The sequence below is a fragment of the Anguilla rostrata genome, chromosome 12 (genome assembly GCF_018555375.3).
Source record: "Anguilla rostrata isolate EN2019 chromosome 12, ASM1855537v3, whole genome shotgun sequence".
Taxonomy (NCBI): Eukaryota; Metazoa; Chordata; class Actinopteri; order Anguilliformes; family Anguillidae; genus Anguilla; species Anguilla rostrata.
Window position 1 is genome coordinate 26,581,649 of NC_057944.1, and position 24,835 is coordinate 26,606,483.

The 24,835-nt window shown below is 39.5% G+C and overlaps 2 protein-coding genes across 4 annotated transcripts in view; one reads left to right on the top strand and one right to left on the bottom strand.

Annotated features, from left to right (window-relative positions):
- gap43 (growth associated protein 43) overlaps positions 1 to 24,835 on the top strand; it is a 124,242-nt gene that overhangs the window by 70,902 nt on the left and 28,505 nt on the right. The window contains exon 1 of one of the 3 annotated variants that reach the window (XM_064302058.1): positions 23,463 to 23,729. The exons of the other annotated variants lie outside the window; for them this stretch is intronic. Coding sequence (XP_064158128.1) covers positions 23,700 to 23,729 — 30 coding nt within the window. The 5' untranslated portion in view covers positions 23,463 to 23,699. Of the gene's footprint in view, positions 1 to 23,462; positions 23,730 to 24,835 lie in introns of those variants that run through there. 3 annotated transcript variants of the gene reach the window in all.
- Positions 6,622 to 8,333, bottom strand: LOC135236561 (claudin-4-like). Its single transcript, XM_064303014.1, has one exon. It carries the CDS (start codon positions 8,288 to 8,290, stop codon positions 7,532 to 7,534), a length of 759 nt encoding a protein of 252 aa, XP_064159084.1. The 5' UTR covers positions 8,291 to 8,333; the 3' UTR covers positions 6,622 to 7,531.

The window sequence follows — 24,835 nt, forward strand, 5'->3', positions numbered from 1 at the left end:
TTACTCCTTCAGTAGTAATATCCATTGCCATTAATAGTAATTATTAGCAGTAGTAATGCCAGGCCATTAGAAGTTTTTATTTTTATTTTTATAGTTTGCCAGTGCACAGTCAATGAATTAGACAGGGACTTGCATTATGCTGTTAAGGAACTGTAAATTCTGTAAGTTCGCAAAGAATGTATTATGGAGTTTGGCTGCTTTATCAGCAGCAGTGCATTCCAGCTGTTTTGGAGATGATTTAAATGGAGCTGATTTACAATGCTGTATATTCAAAGTAAAGTATTCTCATTAAGTGCAGTGGAGCTGATGTTCCTTCACTGTGTTTCTGCTTCCCATTTTACCAGAAGATGCAAATCAAGTGTAATTGTTTGATGTTAAACCTACTTTATACAGGTAACACTAGATTCTATTACTGCAGAGTTTTCTATTACTGTTAGAGTTCTGTGATTGTAAATGAACCCCTTTCAATGTGACACTGTTTTTGTTTTTGCTTTGGTTGTCTGGAGATATTCTTTTATGTGGAATAGGATATGTAATATGTACCAGGAGTGCAAATTCCTTAACTTATCTAATAAATCTAGTCTTATGTGATGTACAACATTAACAGAACAGTTCAAATTAATTAAATTGTATCATAAATGTCTTATGTTCTGGTGTAACATTAATATATAGTATTAATATATAGTGCAGATTCCTTAAACTACCTAAATATAGGCCAGGGCAGAATGATTTTCTACTGTTGGAGGCATGATATCTACATTATATGGACAAAATTTATATGTGCAATAACTCGAAATAGTAGTTGTTGCATCAGTGTACTAATGAGCGTGGATGCACAGATGCAATGTTGGGAAGGAGCTTGGGAAATGGCAGCTTTTGAGAGTGAGTAATTGGTTTTCCTGGAATATTACATTTGGGATGGTGAAATTAGAGGGCTGTCAACCACCAGAGGGCATTTGTGAGCCTTTAGTGCTGTTGTGCAAACTAGCCAGACATAATGCAGAACTGAACACAGGATTAGATTAAAACTAAAGGTTCACTAAGCAGATTAAATAGCTTTTGAAGCGTAATACTTTAAAAAGAGACTAAGAGTACAGTGACGAGCTGTGTCATGGCAAGCTACCCTGTTCGTCGTCGCATTCTGTGAGACAGTGAGGGGGAACGTCAAGCTGCGGTCCTCGGTTCACACATAAGCAAACCCAGAAACACTTGCACTAATTCTCTGGAGAGAGTTTCATATGTGAGAGTGTGAATTTTTTTTTTACGTGTGAGTGTGAACTTTCAGCATGACTATGCAAGGCATAGCAGTTTGAAATGACAGACAGAAAATGTCTCTAAATTTCATGATTGCATTGAATATGTTTTTTGTCCGATTCCTCTGATTTTCTAAATGAAGAACACTTACTTTCTGTGATACCAATATTCTGTTCTACTTGCATTCTAACAATTTTCATGAATTCCCCATTTCACAGTAATTCAGTGCTTAAATCATATCTGGGAGAGTTAATTTTATACCAAATACATTATGCATTTTTGACTGATATGAACTGTGTGAGAGTTAAATGAACATTCAGAAAGAACAATAGCACTTAACATTCCCAATCTCTGGCCAAGCAAGTGTTTGTGGCTTAAAGTGTTTATACATCTACTGAGCAATATTAAAATGAAAGAATGTGCTACATAAACAAATGTACGTCGATCACTTCTGAGAACAGACTTTGATGTCAGTGTATTAATAGTATTTTAAATTTAGATCTTGTTTTAAAGTCAAAATGGTTATCAGGAAAAGATGAAATGAACAATACAATAATGCAATAATCTTGATACAACAACAACAATAATAATAATAATAATAATATTAATAATAATAATAATAATAATAATAATAATAATAATGATTAATATTAGCAGATTCATTTGTAGTTCTTTTTGGCATAGGAATGTAAAAAATATTTGAACAAGTGAAAGTACAGAAAGGTATACTTGAAAGATATTATCAGCTAGATAAGTAGGTTACCTTACTACAATCATTTTCTTAAAAAATTAGTCTTGTTTGGCTTTGCCTGACAGCTGGTGATATTTAGTCTGGTCTTTCAGGCTAAGTGGTGCACAGCTAATTAAGGACCCAACATAGTTTGGTGAGGCTGTTCTTCTCTTTCTTTAACTGCAAATAGATCTCTTGTATATCGTGGTCCTCCAAAACAACTTGTACCAATGATGATTTATAAAATGTAGAGATAATAAGCCAATATTGTATGCTCAGTAATGCCTGGTTATATCCATTGATACTCGTACCATTGATCCAATTATTTTTTGTTAACAAATAAAAGTTTTATTTCCAAAAATGTTGGTATCAAAAGTGTTCACACCCCTGTTTTAAGTACTTTGTGCACCCTTCCTTCTCAAGGATAGCACTGAGTCATTTACTGCAGTGTTTTATGAGATTGCTGAACACATTGGTTGGGGATGCTTGACCATTTCATATAAAATCTTTTAAGATTCAGCAAATTCTCCAGTCTGTGCTTGTGGACTTACATCTCCAATTAACCATACAAATTTTTAGTTGGATTCAACAGTGGCAATAAAAAGGCTAATGCAAAGCCATATGGTGGTGGTTAGTTAAGTCAAGTTTGTTTATTTGTCCTCTCCACATACATGGTATACGGGAATGAAATGTCGTTCCTCGCGGTCCAAGGTGCTAACACAAAGACACAACATAGTCACGAAACATAAAAACAGTGATAAATATAAATATAAATTGTGCAGTATAAGTGTAATTATAAAATGTGTAATATAAATAATGCCTAACCGGTGGCCTCAGTGGTAATCATACATAGTATACAAATAGTATATAATATTATATATTATATAGTATATAAATAAGAGGCCCAGCGGTGATGATGGCCCAAATAAAGTGTCGGTGCAGGGTGATCATAAAATGTCCATTGCAGGAGCAGAGAGGTGTAGTCCGGTGAGTTGTGCATGTGTGTGAGAGGGTGGGGATCCAGCATGTGGTGTGGGGAGGGGAGGGGGCAGTGTGTGGAGTAGGGGTGGGGTGTGGGGGTAAAGTGCTCACAACCATTTCTTGGTTGATTTTGAGGTATGCAATCAATTATTTTTTTGCAGTGTGATTCATGTGTAGCTTCCTGGGGGTGGAATACTAAATGACACTACATTATGTTGCATTAATTTAGCAGATGCACCAAGATGCAGTTTGAAGAGTTGGGTCTTTGGTCTGCTTTAGAAGATAATTTTGATGTCCTGATCACTTTGGAACATCTGTTCCATCACTGGCACAGGTGTCATGACTGGGAGAAGGGTGCAAGCCCAGGGAGGGGAGAGCCAGTCACAGTGCTTACTAGGTTTTAGGCCAGAATGCCTTAGTACTTGCTGGGTTTCATTATTCCATTTACTTTAACAACAGCCTCAGGAACCATAGATGCAAAACAGCCTCATAACATCAAAGAGCCACCGCCATATTTCATCCGACGTATGTGTCCTTCTTCCTCTGCAAACCCCCCCCCCCCACCGCTGACGGGGTGGGAGGACCCTGGGGAGAGGTGGCTTTAAGTACCAGCTCTGCAGAAGGCCGCAGCCACAGTTTCCGTTCTCCTCAGGATGCTCATCTTCTCAAAGATGCCATAGGTTACATAGAAGCCTGCAAACTGATAATAATACGAAAATTCTATTACTCTGGCCGGTCGGGACACTGCCGGTCAGCACTGGCTATGCGTCAGGTTGCTAGGCATTACACATAGTGCTTTATTGACGTTTATATTTAAAAGTACTTGTTGGGCAGAATAAGAAGTCCTTGTCTTCTTCAGTGCCCAGCTGCATCCTTTCTCTCCTGTGCTCCCCTCTCCTTCCCATTCAAGGCCTAGAGGGCTGGAAGATGGGGCCCAACACAAAGGGCCACTTACTGAGCGATGGACAAGGATGAGAGGGGGAAGAGACAGGAGAAGTTAGGGCACTGCCATTGAAATGCAAAAATTTCAACTCAACCAGTTCAATAAAATAAGGCACTAATCATGTGTGATGTATTTGTAAGGTGAGTGTTTAATGACATGCATGTTATAACTTTTTAACCAGTGATTACCTTTTTTTCTTGGAGGAAAAATAAGAATAACTACTTCAATGTTACCTGTATATTTTAACTCATATTGTATTTTACTTCATATTATTTTAAATGATAATTTTTTATTATTTAAAATGTCTTGATATCTTGCAATAGTAATATGAGGTAGAAAATGTACATTTCCTTGAACGTGAAAATTTTTAAATCACACATTCAAATGTGTGTTCTTTCACTAGGAGAACCCTGTGACCCGAGTTGCTCAGAATGACTGAATTGGCACCCCTTGCACACTAACATTCTCAGGGCTGTAGCCAAATGTCCTGTTGGCTTCCATTTAACCTTCTGTGTAACCTTCTCGAGCAGCACGTTACGCAAAACATGAGCATTTGTCACAGCAGCATGAGTTGTGAAAAGAGGTGGGATAATAGAAACAGTAGGTCCAGGCAGGCCTGCAGGGAAACGCCTCTGACTCCTCCCACGCTTGCTGTTTGACTGGTTGAGTCCTTGTTTGTACGTAAACAGGAACATTGCAGACACGTTAACGACTTTATCAGACTATTGTCTTTATTGCATTGTTGACAATGGTGCTGCTATCGGGTGTAAATGTGATCAGTGAATAAAAGGCCAGATAGAAACCCACCACTTTCACTGCTAATCTGGATGGGGTTTTTTCTGCACGATTACCCGCAACCCTGAGATCTATGATTGTTGAACTTGTTTTTTAAGAAAAGGTTGCTTATTTATCTCAATAAAGTTAGTGAGGTTGCGTCCTTACAATGTTGGAGAGAGAGACCCTGTTGGTCTCAGGAAAGTTTTCAGCACTGAATTGGGTTATCTAAGCACTGTAAGACACCTCTGATTATGGTGTTAGCCAACCAACAGACTCAGGCTGCTCAACAGGCCTCTGGGACTGAACAAAAAAAACACCAGGTTAAAACCTAGTATATGGTTGGACCTAATAAACGTGAACTGGGCGACCAATGGTGTGACTTCATAACTTGGCCGACCAATGGTGTAACTTCATCACTCACTCAGTCACTCACTCAGTCAGTCACAGACATTCGCGTTTGTAGGGCTGACCCCGCTGTTGCGGTCCAGCCAATTATGGCACCAATGACCATCACCCCTTGTGCCCTCTGGGGTTGAAAACGAGACCCTGCAGGCCATCAGCAGTTTAGTGCCTAGTAAATGTGAATTCGCAATGGCTTGCACTAAAAAATAGTCAGTTCACAGAGAGAGCAGTCCTGAGTTCCCAGAAATGCAGTATGACTCAAGCTTACAGAGCACATTATGAGCCTTCTCGCTCCTTGCACCAGTGCTGTTTGCTTGAGCTGTGTAATACGGGCAGCCACTAGATCAGAGCAGTTTCAGCCCAAGCGGGCCCGCATCTGACTGCCGTCGGTGCCCCATGTTTCGCAAATCAGCGCTGAAGGCGTCTGCTAGCGGCAGTGGTGTTCACCAGCTACTTAGCATTATTCTCACAGCTGATCCTCACCTTCGCTGCATCGCCGCTACTGTCCGCTAGCGGGCCACTGTAGTGCCGGTTAGCAAAGCACTGTTGCTCCAATGGTGCTCCACGTGTGGCTTGCTGGGAACTGTAAATAACTGGCCATTTATTTACACAGCCTTCATTAGCTCTACTTGCTTTACTAAAGGGGGGGAGGGGGGTGGTGGTGCATAGCGGCCATCCATCCTGGCCTGAAACTGGTCTACAAGGTAAAATTGCAGCCCGACCACATTTTTTTTCTGAGTGTTTGTGATTTGAGAGAGGAATGCAGGGGAGTTTCACTGAGAGTTTTTAAAATGCAAGAGAACAAAAACCCTGAAGAGGCTTAGATGGGCAACTGTCATTCACAGAAACTCATTGTGCCACATCAATAACTTGGAGACTGAATGGGCCATCAAGTGTTTCTACTGTGCTTCACAGTAATTACAACAGTCACACCCTTCAACTGCTGGAAGCCCATTGTACTAATGTGTTCATTATGATTAAAAAAATCGAATCTCAATGTTGCTAAAAAGTGTCTTGTTCTGTAGTGTAGCGCTGCATGTGAAATTAAATGCAGAGTTGATCATAGCGTTGGTCATTATTTATTTGCGTTGTTAGACCACCAGCTTTGTGTGTATTATTGGAGTTCTGCCCAATAAGAGGCCACTGCTGGGCTCTGGTTGGCTAATCCACTTTCATTGTTCCAATATTAAGTGTTAAGAATAAAATATGAAGGATTCTACCGTCTTCACCTTACTACAGAAAAAAATGAAATTTGAAGAGCATGTCAACCTATTTGAAAAAATTACATCTTGAAGTGTACTCAAATTAAAGTATAGGGTACTTCAGTATACTTGAAGTGTAATTAAAGAATGTATAATTAATTCTTAAGTTGTGCTGAAGTATACTTGTTCACAGGGGAATAAATAAATAAATAAATAAATACACAATGTCCACAACAGAAAGTATATGCATATAAGAATGTGCATATTTCCTTGTAAATGGGTGTAAGTAAATGAGCATCACTGACACTTTGTGAAATAATAACTCAAGCCAGGAAATTGCACCTCCAGTTTATTCACAAAAACACAAAAACAAACATTCTTCAGAAATGACAATTGCATGACAATAATTCAGTTTCTTCAAAGCATTCACTTAATGCTTTAAACATTTTATGGTTAGTAAACAAATATACATTTCACAAGCATGACAATTTAAATTTAGGATTTTGCTTTCTCATTAAATTCTAAAAATAAGTATTCATTGCAAAATGAATAAAATAAAAGCATATTCGTTTGATAAGTACTACTATAAATACAGAATCATTTTGTCTTTGAGACAGTGATGGGTTTGCTTAGTCATTTTCTGTCCATTTATCCTCAGGCGGTTGCCAGTATTTGTGCACCCATTAACTTTCTCCCACAGGGGTGGTATATGGAATGCAGTTATGAAAGGTAAATGCACCAAAGTGTGGAATACAGTTATAAAATGTTCAGGTGAACACAAAAAAGTAACATATTTATTCAGGTCCGACATTCCACGTTATTCCTTTTGCTGAAGGATTTCTCCACTATGATATACAAGTTTTAGTTTTTTTCCACGCCATTATGCAGCTTATTTAAAATATGTTCAGTGTCACTGGGCTACAAACAAACGGCTTGCTGCACAACTGTGCCGCCAGGCTGCAGATTGGCTGCCAGGGTTTTAAAAGAAAGGAAACACTCTCTACTGTCAACAGAAAATATCAAACATGATTAGGACTTTTTCACCTTTACAATATATATAACCAATCACATAACACATGATATTGTATCTTATGAGGAAACTCGAGCATAGGATTTTCAAAGTCACAAGGGATTTAAATTACTTGAGCAAAAAAGTAAAAAAAAAAACAAAACAAAAAAACAGCTGTTCTGTAAACCATTCAATAATCAAATGTTTTTTTTTTTTACCTTTACCCTGTAATTTTAGAGGTAATTTACAGGTGAATATGACGCTCCACTGGAGTATGCGTTATTGGGGATGTATTGACCTGAGGCAGAATGAGACCTGTTGGGTATGTAGACCTTGGCAGGCATGTAGGTCCCTGCTGTCATTGCGGGCCCTGGGTAGTACTGGGGTGGGTAGCGTTGGCCCGGGTAGCCCCAGCCGTACCTGTTGTCCACTGGCGGACAGGAAGTACAGAGGATTGATCCGCCAATGATCAGCAAGGCTGAAGTCGCCCATCCGATGTAAATGGCAGCCCCCAAATCTCTCTTCCTTTCTTCGCTCACGAAAGAGCTCTGGAAGTCTGCGATGGTGGTAGCGGCCGACCAGCTGACAGGAATCACGCAGGTGGCCCCTGACGCGATGCAGATGGCGCCCCCTAAGATCACCGTCTTGGCTTTGGAGGCGTCTTTGTCCAGGCAGCTGGTGCACTTGGCTCCGATGACGGTGAAGGTTAGCCCCACGAAGGCTACCACGATGGCGGTGACGATGAGCGCCCGGGAGGCCTGCAGATCCCGCGACAGCTTGAGCAGCGACTCGTGGATGGAGCACTGCATCTGTCCCGTGCTCTGCATCACGCAGTTCATCCACAGGCCGTCCCACACCACCTGGCCAGACACCACGTTGGCGCCGATGCGCGTGGTCACCCTCCACATGGGGATCCCGCAGACGATGATCACCCCCAGGAATCCGATGAAGCAGAACACCTGACCCGTCACCTCCTTACAGATCCTGCCCATGATGAGACCAGTCGCGTGGAGCTGCAGACGGTCCCGGTGTCCTCCAGACTGATGAAGGGTATGGGCTGCAGGATATAGGATCCTGAAGAGGAGGAGTTTAGAGTTCTCAGAAGACTTGCCTCTTTTAAAAAAGTAATTCTGGCCAAACTAGTTTCCTCAGTACAACCCCCTACCCCCGAAGGGCTCCATGTGCTGTGTCCCACATGGGAATTTATTAATGCAAAATACAAATCATTTCTTGTACTGTGTCTGCTGTTGTGCAATAAGGAAATGTATAGAAGCACCTTCCAGTTGCATCAGTCAAATTTTTACCATTGCTGATTTCACCCCTCATAAACTAAGTGACACAAAATTATTGTTTAAAATCCCTGTGCATGCTTATTTTTATTCAAGCTTTATTTAAATACATCAGGTTTGACTGAACAACGTGTTAATGTTACTGGTCTCAGTTTAAACCCTTTTGGCATTTATCTTCTACATTTTTTCAGTAAATTCCAGCTTTAAGTAGAGGACAGCTGTGTTAATTTATTAAGGTTAAGCAGTGTGTGTATGTGTGTGTGTGTGTGTTTGTGGGTTGAGAGACTCTTGCAATTGGAATGCTCTCTACTTTGCCAAAATTTGTCTTAAGTATTTTAAGTAATTTATTGTTGCTGTCGATTTGTTGTTAATACTATTATTTCTCAGCAGATACACTACCATTAATGGTGTATCCTATTTGTCCAAACTGTGTTGAGTTGGAATAATGCTAAAAATGATCAGCTTACCGCTAATCAACCATTGACAGTTTATGAGGGTTAGCTTGAACTCATTTATAACATAAATACAGCTAGATAGGCTAGCTAACCACAGAAAAGTTCCAGAAAAGGTGTAATAAAACTTCTAACGCTATACATTTTTCTATAGTTTTGCAAATATTTAAGTGAAATTAAAGAACCAGAAACACAAGATGCCCTTAGTACATTAAATTGTTGATAATCAAGTCTTCCGCATTGTAATAACCTACCAAGGTGATACAGTTTTCCCCCTGGGTTGCAGGAGCATCCTGTTTTGTTTACAGACATGACGTGGGTTTTCATTAGCCAGTCGGGCCAGCCCAACTTCTTCAGGCTAGCAGCCATAGCTACTGCTTCAATGATGTTTTTACTAGATCTCTGCAAGACATGCCTAGAATTACATTGATTGATGATCACAGGATAATTCATTCACCCACCAGGGTCTCCAGTAGTAAAGAGGAGAAAGTAACCCCTGATAGGCTCTGCTGACATGACAATGTGTGTTACTTAGCCACTTTAGTCAGAGAGGCTGGCACTACATACATCAAGTCATAGATGCATATTGTAAGGGCGTATTAAAAAAAAATCTTATTCTTTTTTGGTAAAACGAATAAATATGTAACAAATAAAATAGGGAGGTGTAATGATTTGGGGGTGCAATGGCACCCCCTGGTGCCTATGACCGCATGCCCCTGCTTGGGAATTATTTATTAATGCACTGAAAAATAGTTCACCAGCTGCTAAATTTCACACTTACACCTAGGGTCTGTTTCAGTTCTCTTGGTTGCTTTAAGATGAAAACATCTGCAATCAATAAAAAAGTATGGTGTGGGCTGTCTTGATGTGTTGGTAGGAATGCTGTTTTTTAAAATAGTTGTTACTAGAATGCGGTTCATTTCAAATTACACAAGAGACATGGCTCACAGTCCTCTTTTGTTTCCAAAGAAATGGACCCTGCAAGGCTAGCTGGGGCCCTCTGTTAATTTAACATTAGTTTGCTTCTCTGGTTTGTTTTTTTTTTTTATTGTGCAGGGTTATGTTTGGCAGTGTTTTTAGGGTCTCCTGTTGTTGACCTATTGGATCAAGATCGGGGAGGCAACTATTTTGAAAAACAACAGCTGCAGATATTGCAAAATGTTTTTCTAAGCAAGAGGGAATAATATCATAATTGGTAGCACAGGGTTGAGTGACACATAGCGGTGTGTTTTCTTATGGAATTCAGGTCTGATTTAAACTGGCTGTGTGCCAACCAAATGTTATACATGGGGAATGACACGTGCCTGGCCAGTGTCTTGAGGATGAGCACACACTAGTCAGCCTTTTGCTAAAACCTTTAGACCTGGCTGTTATTTACCAGTGGACCTGATAAACCTGTCAGTGTAATAGTTGGGCAGTTTCACCTGGGAGTGCCCTCAGTGGAGGGAGGGGTCACATTTAAAATGCAAGTTAATCCTTCCTCTTGTGATTTCAAAACTGAGTTCCTGCCCTCAGGAGGGAAACAGTACAGCTGTTTCTACTTTATATCATATATTCTCATTAACACATGCAGAAACAGCTAGAGGTCTAATTTTGCATGCGTGTTTGGGTGGGTCTCATGTATTTCCATAGAAACTCCCCTGAAAACCCAAGCCAATCCGATAAAAAAGGAATGTTTAACATTTTAACATTTAACATTGTTATTTTTTGTCTGTGAACTTGAGCTGTTTGTACAGAGAGAACAAACTTCTGCTGTGGTGTTTGGTTTTGCCCGTAGAAAACACTTGATTCCATTAGGAAGCTTATCAGATGTGTATGCAAAAAACTTTAGGATCTGTGACACAGTTAAAAAACAGCAGGATTTCCATAGTCTGTCTGTCCCTAATCTGCTACCTCTGAGGAAACTTTACCATATGTCAATCAAACCTCATTTTTCATTCTCAGGCTGGAACCCATTTTGATTTTAAGAACACTCTAGGGACATTTGGAAAGTTAATGTATATATTTCAAGCTATTATTTTTGTTCAGTTTCCTGGATGTGCCTTATCTTTTAAGTCACGAGGAACATGGCAGGAATAGCCTTAGGATGTTATTTCTATGTTGTTAAAAAAAAACAAATCTGAATTGTGGAGAGTAATTCATATTAATTTTATGAAGAATGTAAGTAACGTGAAACAGGTCTACCATTTCAGGCCTTTCATTCAGAACATTCTTAAACTGTGTTTAAAACTTATTCTCCATGACATTATTTTGTCATTTGTCATAACTAAATCATAACCCTCAGGGGATTTTGCAAGTAAGATTGGAATGTTCTTTTTTCTTTTTTTCCCTGAGATGTTGGTAGAACTTGTTTAGAATAGTAATGTATTTTTTAAACATTTGTGGAATGTTCTCATCATAACATATCTTATAACCAAAAGGTAATATAACTGGAACCTTCTGCAAAGTTTTGGAAATATTTCATGCTAGTTGAGATGAACTGCATCTGAATAACCATGTGCAGGCTGATGCAGACTCTTTGAACTTTATAAAATTCTATTTCGTTTAAACTATCTATTACTATTAAAGCCTGTTTAATGAGAACATTGTCCAGACATTGGTTTCCTTTTCAGTGAATACTTCCTGTCCCATGAACTCTATTTACAAAACAACTGGAGATGCTATTTTATAATATCTAAACACAATAGGCACTTTTCAACATTATAATGCACTTATTGTATCATTCATAGCACATTTTTATGACGGAGTTACTTGCTTGACGGCTGTGATTTTAAAAATATGAATTAGCATAAATGGGGCATAATTCTTTGCATGTTGCAGTGGGTTTTTAAGCTTCCCAAACATGCTTTCATTCTTCTTGACTCAAGAAATGCAGGCCTGGTATAAAATTTGTACTTTTATTAAGACAAAAAAGGCACAAGGAATTGCCAGTGGACATTCAAAATTGGTGAAATTTGCGATAAGAATAACAATTGTAAAAATATATACCCTCTCCAACCCCCAAAAAAGATAAGTGCACAGAACTGTGCTTTAGAAAGGCTATCAATTATGTCATTACAAATGCTATTTAATTAGTGAAAAGATTCATTACTCTTAATGCACATTGACAGATTAATATTATTTTGAATCTACTATATTTTAATATATGGCATTAGGATAGCACTCAAAACAAGGACAAGGCAGCAGACTGAATCATAATGCCGATGATATGATAAAACAGTATGACATTACGCTGTGTGTTTGCATTTGTGGAACAATTGTCAGGAGTGTGTGGAATATGCTCTCTTATGTAAATTGTCACCTATCTGTATATTATCCTTCCTGACTTCCTGTAGAATGGGTGAGCGTGCCCCAATGGACTTAATTAGCAACACTGGAAAAAAATATGCCCAAAACACTTGGAGCAGTATTATAAAAGGCATCCTGTACTTTCCATTGGGATGATTGAATTTAGCTCCCTCAACAAGCCTACGACTGCTGACCTTTTCTTTCTGTAGAAGAGCATTTTCATAGACAATAGGTTATGAACTGAAGGCTCTAGACAGCTGTCAATCAGCACACACACACACACACAAAGCACACACATATCCTTGTTGAATGTTAAGATGAAAGTGTTAATCAAGAAAAACATTTTCTATGACAAAAGCTATACAATAAATAAAAGCCCAGATTTGTTGCCAAATACTGAAACAAAATGAACTAACATTATTGTCAATGAATAAAAACAAGATGAAAATGTCTTCGACAGACAATTGGACAATTAAGTGGTTTTAAATGCTGTGCACAACACTTTCCTAATTAGGTGCAGTGCATCATTAAGATATAACAGAAGTTCCAATGAGAAAGTATGGAGGCAAAGCTTAGCTCATCATATCGGCATCTTTCATCCAATCATTAGCATGCTTGCGACAGTGCTCAGTTTGCTTGTCAAATCATGTCCCTGCCCCAGCTGGTTTTTGAAATAAAGAAGGGATATGCAGACAAACTTTATATATGACTCCAAGGAGAACAAAATGCAATGTAAGCCATGTGTACGTACTACTGTACTACTACTAAAATTAGGCATTTTGCAAAAACAGTCTTTTTGAGACAAAAACAATGTACTTACCTCTCTTGTTACGTTTGGTATCACTCCTAATCTGAGTTGTGCAGCCAGCATTATAGGTGTAATGTTAAGCCTGTAATGCTGGAAGCATAGAGCACTTCCACATAGAGCCAGGTGTGGTCCATGACATAAAGATTAATAAATGTCACCTGAATAGTGTTCCAGAATTTGTAATATTCCTCTCGTATTCCTGCATGAATGTGCCTTTACATAGTGCATATGCCAAACTTTTATAGCTGCTATGCAATAATAACAAGAGCTACAAGATTCTTGGAAGAAATTATTATTGTTATAGGGTCTGTGTATAAAGGTCAGCCAGTAATAATTTATAAGAACATTCTTGTGAAAAATGTTTAATTAGAATGACTTTAAAACGGTTAGCGTTTGTTGACTAATGCTATTTTAGTTTTTGTTGACTAAAACTGGACTAAAGGCTCTATTTTCCTGAACCAGAACTTGCAACGCTGACACCGGCATTCATACTGAACGGTTCTAAGGGCCAGACCCACCTATCGCTACCCAGGACCACACTGCATTATAAGAACAGCAATTAAACAATTAAAAAACAGAAACAAATGCAGGAATTAACTTTATGAAAAAGGAAAAATGTGATAAATACAAAGCATGTATTTTTCCTGCTTGGGGGATTTATATCAAAGCCAAATTAGACCGCATATGATCCACAAAACCAGTTGATTGGCTATTGAATAGGTTATGATCCTGCGTGCATTGCTTAGGAAAGCCCCGAAATGAGTAACCCGCCCTAAGCTGGGCTGTGACTTGTGCCATAGACCTGGTCTGAACAGGCGAGTGGTGCAAGCGCAAATCGCAGACTACGCTGACACCAAAATTGCAATCCGCTGTACCGCAATTGCAGTGTGCTGATTCATCTTCATTGACACACCCCCAACACTCCTCCCACTTCTGCAACATGGCGAGTCACCAAATTACCAAACGGGCTCAGGCGTGCCAAAACCCACTTCACCAGTGCAACAGCTCCCCACATGCCGTGCGCCGGTTGGAAAATAGAGCCCTGAAACAAAATAATCAAATGATTAAACTGTGACTAAAACAAAAATGCAATTTAGTCAGAAGACTATGACTATGACTAAGTTAACATTGATGCACACACATGTACAGTCCACAAAAAATACTCATGCCGTTTTGTTTACTGTTATCTGAGAGGTGAGCTGCTCAGTCTAGTTCAGCTGAGAGGCTAGTCACTCTGTCCAGGTTAGCTGTTGTTATCTGAGAGGCTAGTCACTTTGTCCAGGTGAGCTGTTGTTATCTGTGAGGCTAGTCACTTTGTCCAGGTGAGCTGTTGTTATCAGTGAGGCTAGTTGCTCTGTTCACTAGGGAGGTCAGCTGCTGCAAGAATCAGGCTGGACGCTATCTCATTAACATGGGCCAGGCTAGCCATTACATCATTAGCACACCGTGAATCTGGTCACAGCTTTTTGGAAGATTGCTGCAATAGTTTCTCACAATTGAATTTCTGGAGCCACAGGTTTTCAGAGAAACTGTTGTCAGAGAAATGTCTCCTGTAGTACTATGTGACTGGTAGGGTGTTAAATGTGGTTCTTTGTAGCAGATTGGATATAAATACAATTGGTCAATTGTTCACGCACACTGAAAGTGGTGGTTGATTGGTCAGATCCATGTTTGGTAAAATTTGGTCCTTTTGGCCAATGCCAAGATTATCCCTTCTTGTTTGGAAGTCATACTCGCTAAAGAGCATTGCAGCTTGCACACCCCAAACCTGTCAGTGCATTGTTGCTTCCTTTTAAGGAATGGCTTGAAAAACTGCAGCAAATCTACTGACCTTGATGCAGTTTGGGCGTGGTTTATGTCTTCAAGCGTGTGGTTCTCCTGTTAGCAGTCACCTATCAAAACCCAATGCAATATATAAACCAGCTTACAAACCTGTGTGCCATTTCTCAATCATCTACACACACCAACATTGATTTCACCAATTTAAAATGCAATAAATATTATGTGAAATAAAAAGGAAAACCAATGCAGCTTTTGGGATTTGAAAGAAAGAGAGGCAGTGAAACAGACCACTAATCCTGAGCTGCTGAACTGACTTTGCAAAAACACTGATTCTCTCAAGGCAGATAAAAGGCTGACGTACTTACTCCCCTCAATTTGCCTTTCATCTTCCTTTGCTTTAGTTTTTTTTCTTTTAGGACTGTTTTGCATTGTAAAAGGTCCCTTTTCTGGTTTTCTATGACTTCCTTTGCAGATGCATTGAACAGAAAAGCTCTACTTCTCTAAGACAACTCTGGCTACAATCAGCCATTTCTAGGTAATGAAAATACAAGCCGTGTTAGGCATTCATATTCAAAAGGAAAGGATAGATCCAAGAATGCCTCCCTTTGAATTCCACCCCTCAAGAGGATGTCTGTTTTTTTCCTGCTCTCCTCCACATCTACAGTGTTTCATTGACTGCCTATCTTCTTGTAAAAAGAGCTTACCATAGCTTTGATCTTTTTACCATTTTTCACATTGGTGATTTATAATTAAAAACAGAACAGTTATCTTTTTGTATATGTAAACAGCCGAGAGGTGCAGACTCTTTCTACAAAAGGAAATCAATAGGCAAATCTATCAAGTGATGGTTTATGGCTCCACACATAAAAATCACCCTCACCCACTTCCCACAGGTCCTGGCAGTTACTATGGTTACAACATTTCTTCAGAGTCACAGTGCACAGAATGGTTACCATGGTACCTGCCAACCAACAACGAGTGAGCTGTCTGATCACTTTAGTAGCATGGGCACCCCCATTTGTTCAAAATTGTATTTCATCATTATGCTGAATAATAATCACAATGTTATTCACGTTCCTTTTTTATTTTTTTAAACAAGTCAACTAGAATGGTCAACCTCTTTTTACATATTTTAAATAGGTCTAATAACAATGTACATATGAATATAATGTAGTTGATTTAGAGGTGTGTATTTCAAAGCTCTATATTATGAATTATGCAGTGATCATAAATAAACCAAAGGCACTGTTAACAAAACTGTACATAGCATCCAAATTGAAATGAAATTGAACAAATGTATATGTACTGTTTATCCCCCTTTCAGTGGTTTGAATCCTGCAGGCCTTAGATATTACTTTCAGTTTGTAACTGGTATGTCCCTGATACACCAGGTGGATTATATTCCCATCTAAAATACATTTTCAAACTGCTTAATTGTTATAGTATGACTGTGTTTATTTATCATTAAAATGCCACATTTATAGAGTAGCTGTTGAATTGTCTTTACGATTAAGATAATCTGACCATTGATTATCTGACCACTGACACTGATAACATCTATTTCACTGAGATTTAGGAAATATTTCAGGAATTGGTTAAAATTGCTGTCCGCCAGTGTAGCATGATTCCATTCCTGACATGTAGCTGTAGGTAACCGTATTTTCTCAAACACGTTTTCTTCAGTGACGTGATATCATGACATCTGGCCAAGTGGGGATAAAGTGGTCCAAAAGCCACATCTGAAAAGTGGCAGCTCCTGGCTTAAACCTACTGTGCAGTATATACTCATCCTGGTTTTTATTTGCCTGCAAATTCTCACCAAATACTGTCACTGGAAGACCTCTCCCTCTACAATGGGACTGATTGCTTACATATAACTGTTCCAGGGTCATCTTGTTTATTCTCAGTAATTTGCATGGATGCTGTGCAGAATACCAGTTCTACATTCTGACTAAAGGTTTCCTTTGAGTATTAAAAAGGAGAAGAATTAGCTACTATTCATTGCGGTGAACATATTTTTTCTTGTTCTTTTTCTTTACTTTAAATCTTGAGCAACCAGTATTTGTGCCACCATGTTGTATAAATTGGAGCCAGAAACTGTGCTGTAGGGAAAAGGGGGGACCCTCATATGGTCATGAATTCTGGGCTGGGTCCAGGCACAATGTGATTGACAGTTCCTTTTGCAAAAATGTGCAGTTATCTCATAATCCTAATAATTTAACAATTATTGATTCAGAGGAAAAAAAAAATTAAGATACTTCAGTTGTCCTATGGTCCAACATTGTTGAGTTGGCTGCTTTGTAAGTAGCATTTATAAATCCTTCTCCAACTTCCCTCTGAACAAGAAGCAATAACTCTTCTGAGACTACCCTGTTAACAAAATCTTTTATTTTCACGCTTTCAGCATTGCAGTCAGATATAAACTGCATCAAATAACAACATTGTGACAAAAGCTTTTATAACATTTCCCTCAAACCACACATTTACAGCTACTTTATAAAAAGGTCCAGGTCACACTTTATCTTTATCCCTGCAGGAAAAATACATTTGCGCTACCCAACGAAATTACGAGAGCATAATTCCACATCCATCCATAATGTTTAAAGACATGTGAAAAATGTGACTTCCTGGAAATTGATTTACAAATAAGTCACTACCTTACTTGCATTTGGTATCTAATAGTAAGAAGAATATCATAGGTCATAGATTATAGGTATTATTTTTCTTTTGAAACCTCCTGTAGAAAATGAATTAAAAGTAATGTAACATTAGATTTTCCTCCGTACAGACTTGGTAAAACTGCAGAATCATCTTCCTTTACCCATTACAAAACAACAACACTAGAGCGAATTGATATTATAGTTTCTTTTAAAGTTAGAAATTATCTTAAGGTTGATTTGTGTGTTCTGTATTGTAAACAGGTTTGATGGAAGTTTCATTTGCAAGTATCTTTAATTCAGTGGTAGTCAGTCATATTAGTTTTTTAAAAAGATGAATAATACTTTAACTTGACAAAGTTTGGCTGTATTTTGTCTTGTGGTATCAAAATGGCAGCAACTGCACAAAAATAATGAGCCTTACTAAATTGGGCACACTACTATATTGGTATGACCCAACAAAAAAAAAAATCAAATTGGAGGGAAAATAAATGCCATATGCCCATTATATCTCCCCCCCCCCCATGATGTATCAGATACATGCACCCACACCTGATTTCAAATGATTTGTTTACCTGGCTCACCATGTTACACATTACGTGACTGTAGTCACAGCTTGTGTACAGCATTGCCTCACTCCCCTTTAATATGATGACATGTGCTCTGAGCATTAGGCTCTCAGTCACTCAGGGTAGCTGTCTGCTCTGGAGCTAGCTAACTCAATTCATGACAATTGGACATATACCCCATCGTACATTTGTTTTAATCAGACAGTGTCCTCACGTGAACTGGGTGCTTTGTTGGGAATAGGGCTGTACCTCATTTCACTCTATGCACTTACCTTTACAGTCTCGCCCAAATGATTCTGCTGGTGACTTTACCAGCATTTGTGTGTAATTTTTTGAGCGATTGCAAGTTTTTCAAGTTTTCAAGGTAACTTATCGGTTGTACGGCATAGTTTATATAATTTTTTTGTCAATTGAGTCAATTTGTACAGTCACTGTTTTTTTTATCACACAAGCCTTTCTGATAATTAGAAGTATAGTTAATACATGCATACTTGTATCACGTTGCATGCAGTAACAGAATGAAAATGCTAGTTAATGGAGGTGGCTAGGTAGTGCAGCTAGTTGCTGAGATAGCATGCTAAAAGGCAAGAGTGAGAGGTAGGGTCTGAATTCTTTTATAGGAGAACCTCTGTAAATGGCAGTCAGTTCAATGCTCACTAGCTGGTCATCCAGCGTATTTGTGCCTGTGACACTGTGTCGGCACTTAATGTGGTGGACAGCGTGAATGTATGAGTGTTTGTGTAGTTTTTTGTGAATGAAAAACCTGGACTGGAGCAGGGGTCCCCGGGCCTGGTCCTGAAGACTTGCAAGCTCGGCTGGCTTTTCGTGTTACTCAGCACTTAATTGAATTCAATTCAATTGGGCTGATTTTAAAGTGAAAACAAACACCGTGATCTGAGAGCTCTTAATAGTAAAGGTGGGAAATACACCTCACCCCCACCAGTGTGTAGCCCCCACCTGGGTGATGCATGGCAGCCATTTTGCACCAGAACACTCAGCCCACATCAGCTGAGGTAGAGAGGAAGGGGGTTAAGGAAGCTTTAGAAGGATGAATAAAAACTAGCTGTGCTATTTGCCTCCAGAGCCATATTTGAGTACTCCTGCTGTAGACTACAGGGGCTTGGTATACCCTTGAATGTTCCCTTCAATCATGCCAGCAACTTTTCTTCTATTGAGATGTCCCACACTGGCTAGGAGATGTCTCACACTGGCTATGAAATATCCCACACTAAAGCCAGGAATGTCCTACAGTGATGCACTGACACATTTGTTTCATTGTGAATAATCAAATTAAGGGATAATTCAGTTGCATTCATTCTTGTTTCCTGAGAAAAAAAAAATCAGTGAGTAAATATTTTTAGTGCTGAAGTGAAGGAATTAACATTAAAATGCAATCATTATTTAGAGGAGGGAGAACAACAGTACCAATACTGTTGGTGTGCTGCCATATTCTGTGCCTGGATATGGACCTCAAAGACAGGGCTGTTCATTTGTCCCACGTGGGATAGCTGTCCACATGACCGGGTGGTGTCCTTGGACTGTGAGCTGGTAGGCCTACTGAGAAGATGCTACTGAGAATTGCCGGCTGGCCCATTTCCTCAGGATTCACTGTAACACAGTCCTGTTGGTTTGGGCCTATTTCCGAAACTGTAGCTTGTGATTCGTTCTCTGAGGATTTGTAGCCTATTTGCAAAGGTGAGTCCACGACAGACCATTGGACACAACTGTTCAGGAGGGAGGGAGGGTGGGAGGGAGAGAGAAGGAGAGAGGGAGAAGGAGAGAGAGCGTCCTGTGTAAGACACTTATCCACTTTACAAATCAGTACTGATTAGCTCACTCTTAAAAGGAAGCTGATGTCACGCTTGATCTTTTATGAGTCTCCTTCAGTTATGGGAGGGGTTCACCCCATTTTCCCGCTGAGGATATGAGCTGTCTAGTATCATGTTCCTGAAACGGGAACTTTGATTTGAGCTGCCAGGCACTGGATGGCATATACCCTCCCTCCCTCTTCTGATGGCAGGAAATGGGTGTGCACTAAAATTTACAGCACATCATGTGCATGTGCGGCTGACAGATCACTGTATAGATGTAATAGAACATGTTGCTAGCTAACTGTGTAACATTAAGGGTAAGAAATTAATGAAGTAAACATGAACTAGGCTGCAAACTTCACTGCCCACAGGGGCTTCACAGTTTAATGGCTTCTGCAGCCGGAAAAGCATCCTAATCCCGCACAGTCGCTAAGAAACGTGTACAATGACAACAAGAGTTTAGCAAAAATGTTCTAGAGGCCTGGGGAAATAGCGCGGGCTAATAAGAGGCTGCCATTTGGGGTTTCTCCTTTTTGGGACAGTAGGATAATGGATATGGGTAATCTGGCAGTACACTAGTGACCGGCGTGCTGAGTCACACTCATTATATCAGTCATCCTCATTAGATAAAGTGCTTTTCTATTCTCTGGAATACTGGAAACTTACATCATAGGCTTTTTCCTCACCATCGTGTAGTTCATTTATTTATTTACTAGAAAAGGTATGTGGAATATATGTGCACTGACACATGTAGTACTACACTGACGCATTAGTAAATTAATATATGATGCAATATTATACTAAATGCAATTTACTAAATCGTGGTAATCTGATGCTGTGTAGGTTTAAGTGGGTAGATGCATGTGCATGTATGAAAAAAAGCCTTTTGTATGCTTAGTTTTTCACTGTTCTTGTCACACTGGGTACCTGTTCAATAATCAGTGTGTTATAAAATGAACTGTATGAAATTTTACAATATTGAATAAAACCGAGTGTACAAATACATAACCAGAGTGTTTGTATCTGAGACTAATCATGACACATGGCCTCATGTAGTAATGTACTGGCATGTGGTAATGTACTGACATGTGGTAATACACTGGCACATGTAACAATGCACTGACACATGTAGGAATGCATTGGCACATAGTAATACAATGACATGTAGTAATGTACTGACATGTAGTAATCCACTTACACATGTAGTAATACATTGACACGTATGAATACACTAACACGTAGTCATACACTAACACGTGTGAACATAGGATTTTAAAATGTTTTTTGTATTATCTGTTGATTTTGGTACACATTTGAGATGACACTGAAGCATTCACTTTGAATTAACCTCAGAAATTCTGAATGTGATATGTTGTGCAGTATGCGCAACTGACTGGCTTCCATATGCCCTCCATTCATCCAATTACGATTCCTTAATCTCTTTTATTTATTATTCATATTTTAATTTTTCTCACCGGTTTGGCTTCAGAATTCTGCACACATATAAATTCATGTTTAAAAAATTGTGCTGTGTTGGGTGTAAAAAGTTTAGTTTTTATGAATATAAATATTATGTTGGAGCAGAGACTGAAATTTCTTCCCCAAAGCTAAGTGCATGAACCGTTTTAGCAGTTTACAGCAATTTGCAGCTGCTACCAACATGAAGCTGTTGAACTGTTTAACTTATAGAAACAGATCCATAAATATGAGATTCTTCATATCTTCTTCACACCATTCAGCTCACCAGGTACACAAATGAAGGTACCTGACCACTATGTGCTGGTTTATAATGATTTAGAAGAGCACACACTGGTGTATCTTGATCGGTTCTACAATCTGTGCTCTAAGGGTGTGGCCCTCCATGTGCCATTAATAAGATAACAGCCCTTTGTCTGGAACCACTAGAGAGAAATTCACTCAAGGCAGAAAAGAACAGGAGAGGAAAGGAACTGAGCCAGATCCAATCTGTCCCAACTGGCAGAAATTGCTTTATTTATTATATCTTAATTAATTTTTAATACCCTATTTGTGATTCTAAATGTTCTGCTCAAGGAGTGCGCAGGAAAAGAACCCTGTCTATAACCCTGGTATTTATAGTGATTTGCTATAATAGTATTTGTAATTTTATAGTTAAATAGTAATAGTGGTTAGTACGTGAAGCTGATATTCAACTGATATGAGATCAGTGTAAATGTACTTAAAGCTTTCAGAGGAGCCTGACATATTTCATCACTGATGCTTTTTTTTTTGTATTAACCCAAAGGGAAATCATCACCAGGTTTATTGTGATAATTAAGCATTATATATTTTATTTTAAAGTGATATAACAAATATAGAATCTTTATCCATTTTTTATATGGCAGCTAATATCCCATGTTTAAATATATTGACTGACTTGGCAAATATATATTTTAAATATCTAATTATTTATAATATATCATATTTAATCTTTAATCTGAAATATGAAAAAAAATAAATGAGCAGGTCGACAGTGCTCATTATCACAGTGTACACTGCTAGCCTGTGATATTGAGCAGTCAGCTTGCAGCACGATACACGGCTTCAGCTGTGTAACATCAAAGGCTGAGCTAGCACCGCTAACCTGTCATTAGCCGCGTTAGGCATGTGCTTCAGATTCACAGCAATGGCAGCGAGGTGATCGTCTGTACCGGTGCCTCTCAGCGCGGCGCGGCCAGCAGCTGAAACGAAGCTCGCCGCTAGCGTAACATTTCCGGTGGAATAATCAGGAAGCGTGGCTGTGCCGGTCCAGCCCCTGCCATGCTGTTTCTCTTCTCCCTTGGGGGGGGGGGGATGGGGCGGGGGGGCGTGGGGGTTGGGGGCGTCTCATTTATCCCTCGCACCGAAAACCCTGCGCAAATCCCCCCAAAAAATAACCCATAATAGCCCATGGAGATGCCTCGCCTAGTGCCGGCTGCTCTGGTTTGTACGTATGCTCAGGTCTGTGCGGGATGATCCATGCTGCACGTGGGTGTACAGTATATGATCATTCTATTCCAATATGTGTTCAGATCATACCTCACCTATAATATCAATAATGCTTACAATAACTGGAAAAACAAATTGGCATTACTGGTATGTTGCGCAAGCATTTTCATTGATTCTTTGAAAAAGAAAGGAAAAAAAAAACCTACCAGTTCTAATCAATTTCTGCGACTGCTTTTCCAAAATAGTGTTTCTCCGCAGGAAATTCCCTCTCTGAAACCGCATTTATTCAGCAACTACACTGCCCAGCCTTTATAGCGACAGCAACAGCGGCAAAAAAGCAAAAAAAGAAAAGGCAAGCTCACAAAATGGGAATTATTTGTAGCCAGATTGGGAGATTTTTCAATCATTCATAAGGGGAGCAAGACAGGGTGGGGTCGCGTCGCGGCAGCTCTCCGCGCGCTGACGGAAACCTGGGTGATGGCAGAGCTGGAGGAGGGGAGGAATGGTGGGATGGAGGAGGGGGAGGTGGAGGGAAGAGGGGGAGGGGGTCGGAGGGTGGGATTGTAGTCATTGTAAGCCAGTAAGTCACAGTGAGGAGCGGCCAGGCAGACTGCAAGACGGTGCAAATTGTGATGAGTTAAAGCATTAGCAGACTGAGCTACTGATACAGCCAGAGTGTGTGTGCGCGTGCGAGAAAGGAGAGCGAGAGAGAGAGAGAGAGTGAGAGAGCGAGAGAAAAGAGTGAGGAGAAAAGGGAAGAAGGAGAAAAAGAAGGGAAAAGAAAAAGGATACTACAATCATGCTGTGCTGCATCAGGAGAGCCAAACCGGTAACTGCCTTCACAATTCATCTTTACCATTTCTCTGATTTTTTTAAATACATTTTTTTTAACCATGTTTAAATAATCTTTAAGGTTATTGTTTTGAAATGTTCTCATTTTCATTGTGTATTGATGTGCTTATATGAGATTTGGGAACCTTATTGACTTTTTTTGTCCCACTTTGGCTTCCAGTGGGCGTATTAGCACTGACACACCTCACTAATAAGATTGAGAGAATGAATGAACCTCCACATTGGGAGGCAGCTGGTATAAAGTCTCTTCATAGCTTTTACCTCTTTGATATTTGTAACAATGTGAATGAGATGCAATTTGAACATCTGCATTTATGCATTTACCTGTTTGCTAGCAGGATTGACAATCCTTTGTGTAAATCATGATTTGATGGACAGTATTTCAGACACTGTCCTACTTTTAAAATATATCAGGTATTTCACCCTGGGTACACGGAGAAGTGATGCCTAGCACAAATTGCACGTTAATGTGATTGAACACTTGTAACGCTATCGATCGGCATATAATCGCCATGCTTTCCGCCACCAAAGCTGCCAGATGAACAAGACCCATGCTAATACTGGGATGTAAAGATTGCCTTTTTTACAATGAAGGTTCCAGTTGTCAGGTTGAAGACTTTTTAGGAGAAAAGAGAGAGAGAGAGGGATAAATCAGATGAAACCGAAACTCCTCTGGCAACTAGCGAGGCTTTGGTCTCCGGGGAGAACACAAGGAAAAAATGAATTAGTGCCTTGAAGGGGTTATTATACTTCAGGTTAAGAAATGGGCCTTGTCATCTGGGATAACTTCATTCTGTCTACACTTGTTATAGAGCACACTCTTGCTTTTACCTCTATCATTACCCAACACAAGAAAGATGTCATAACACTTGAGAAAAGAGAGGTGCTCTGTGAATGAGGGCGTGTCTGAGGAATTAGTGAATGAGCGCGTTTAAAAAGAAGAGTTCTTTTTAAAAAAAATTTTTTAAAAAGGGTCTTTGAGTGCACTTAACGTGTGATTATTCCAGACGACATCTGAGATCCGTGTTTTGGAGAAACAGGCCCTATTTTGCTCGTAAAGCTCGCCCTGTGCTACATGTTAGC

What these genes read in the sequence shown, in the direction of transcription:
- LOC135236561 (XM_064303014.1), bottom strand. Translation starts at nt 8,290, where the DNA reads ATGGGCAGGATCTGTAAGGAGGTGACGGGTCAGGTGTTCTGCTTCATC.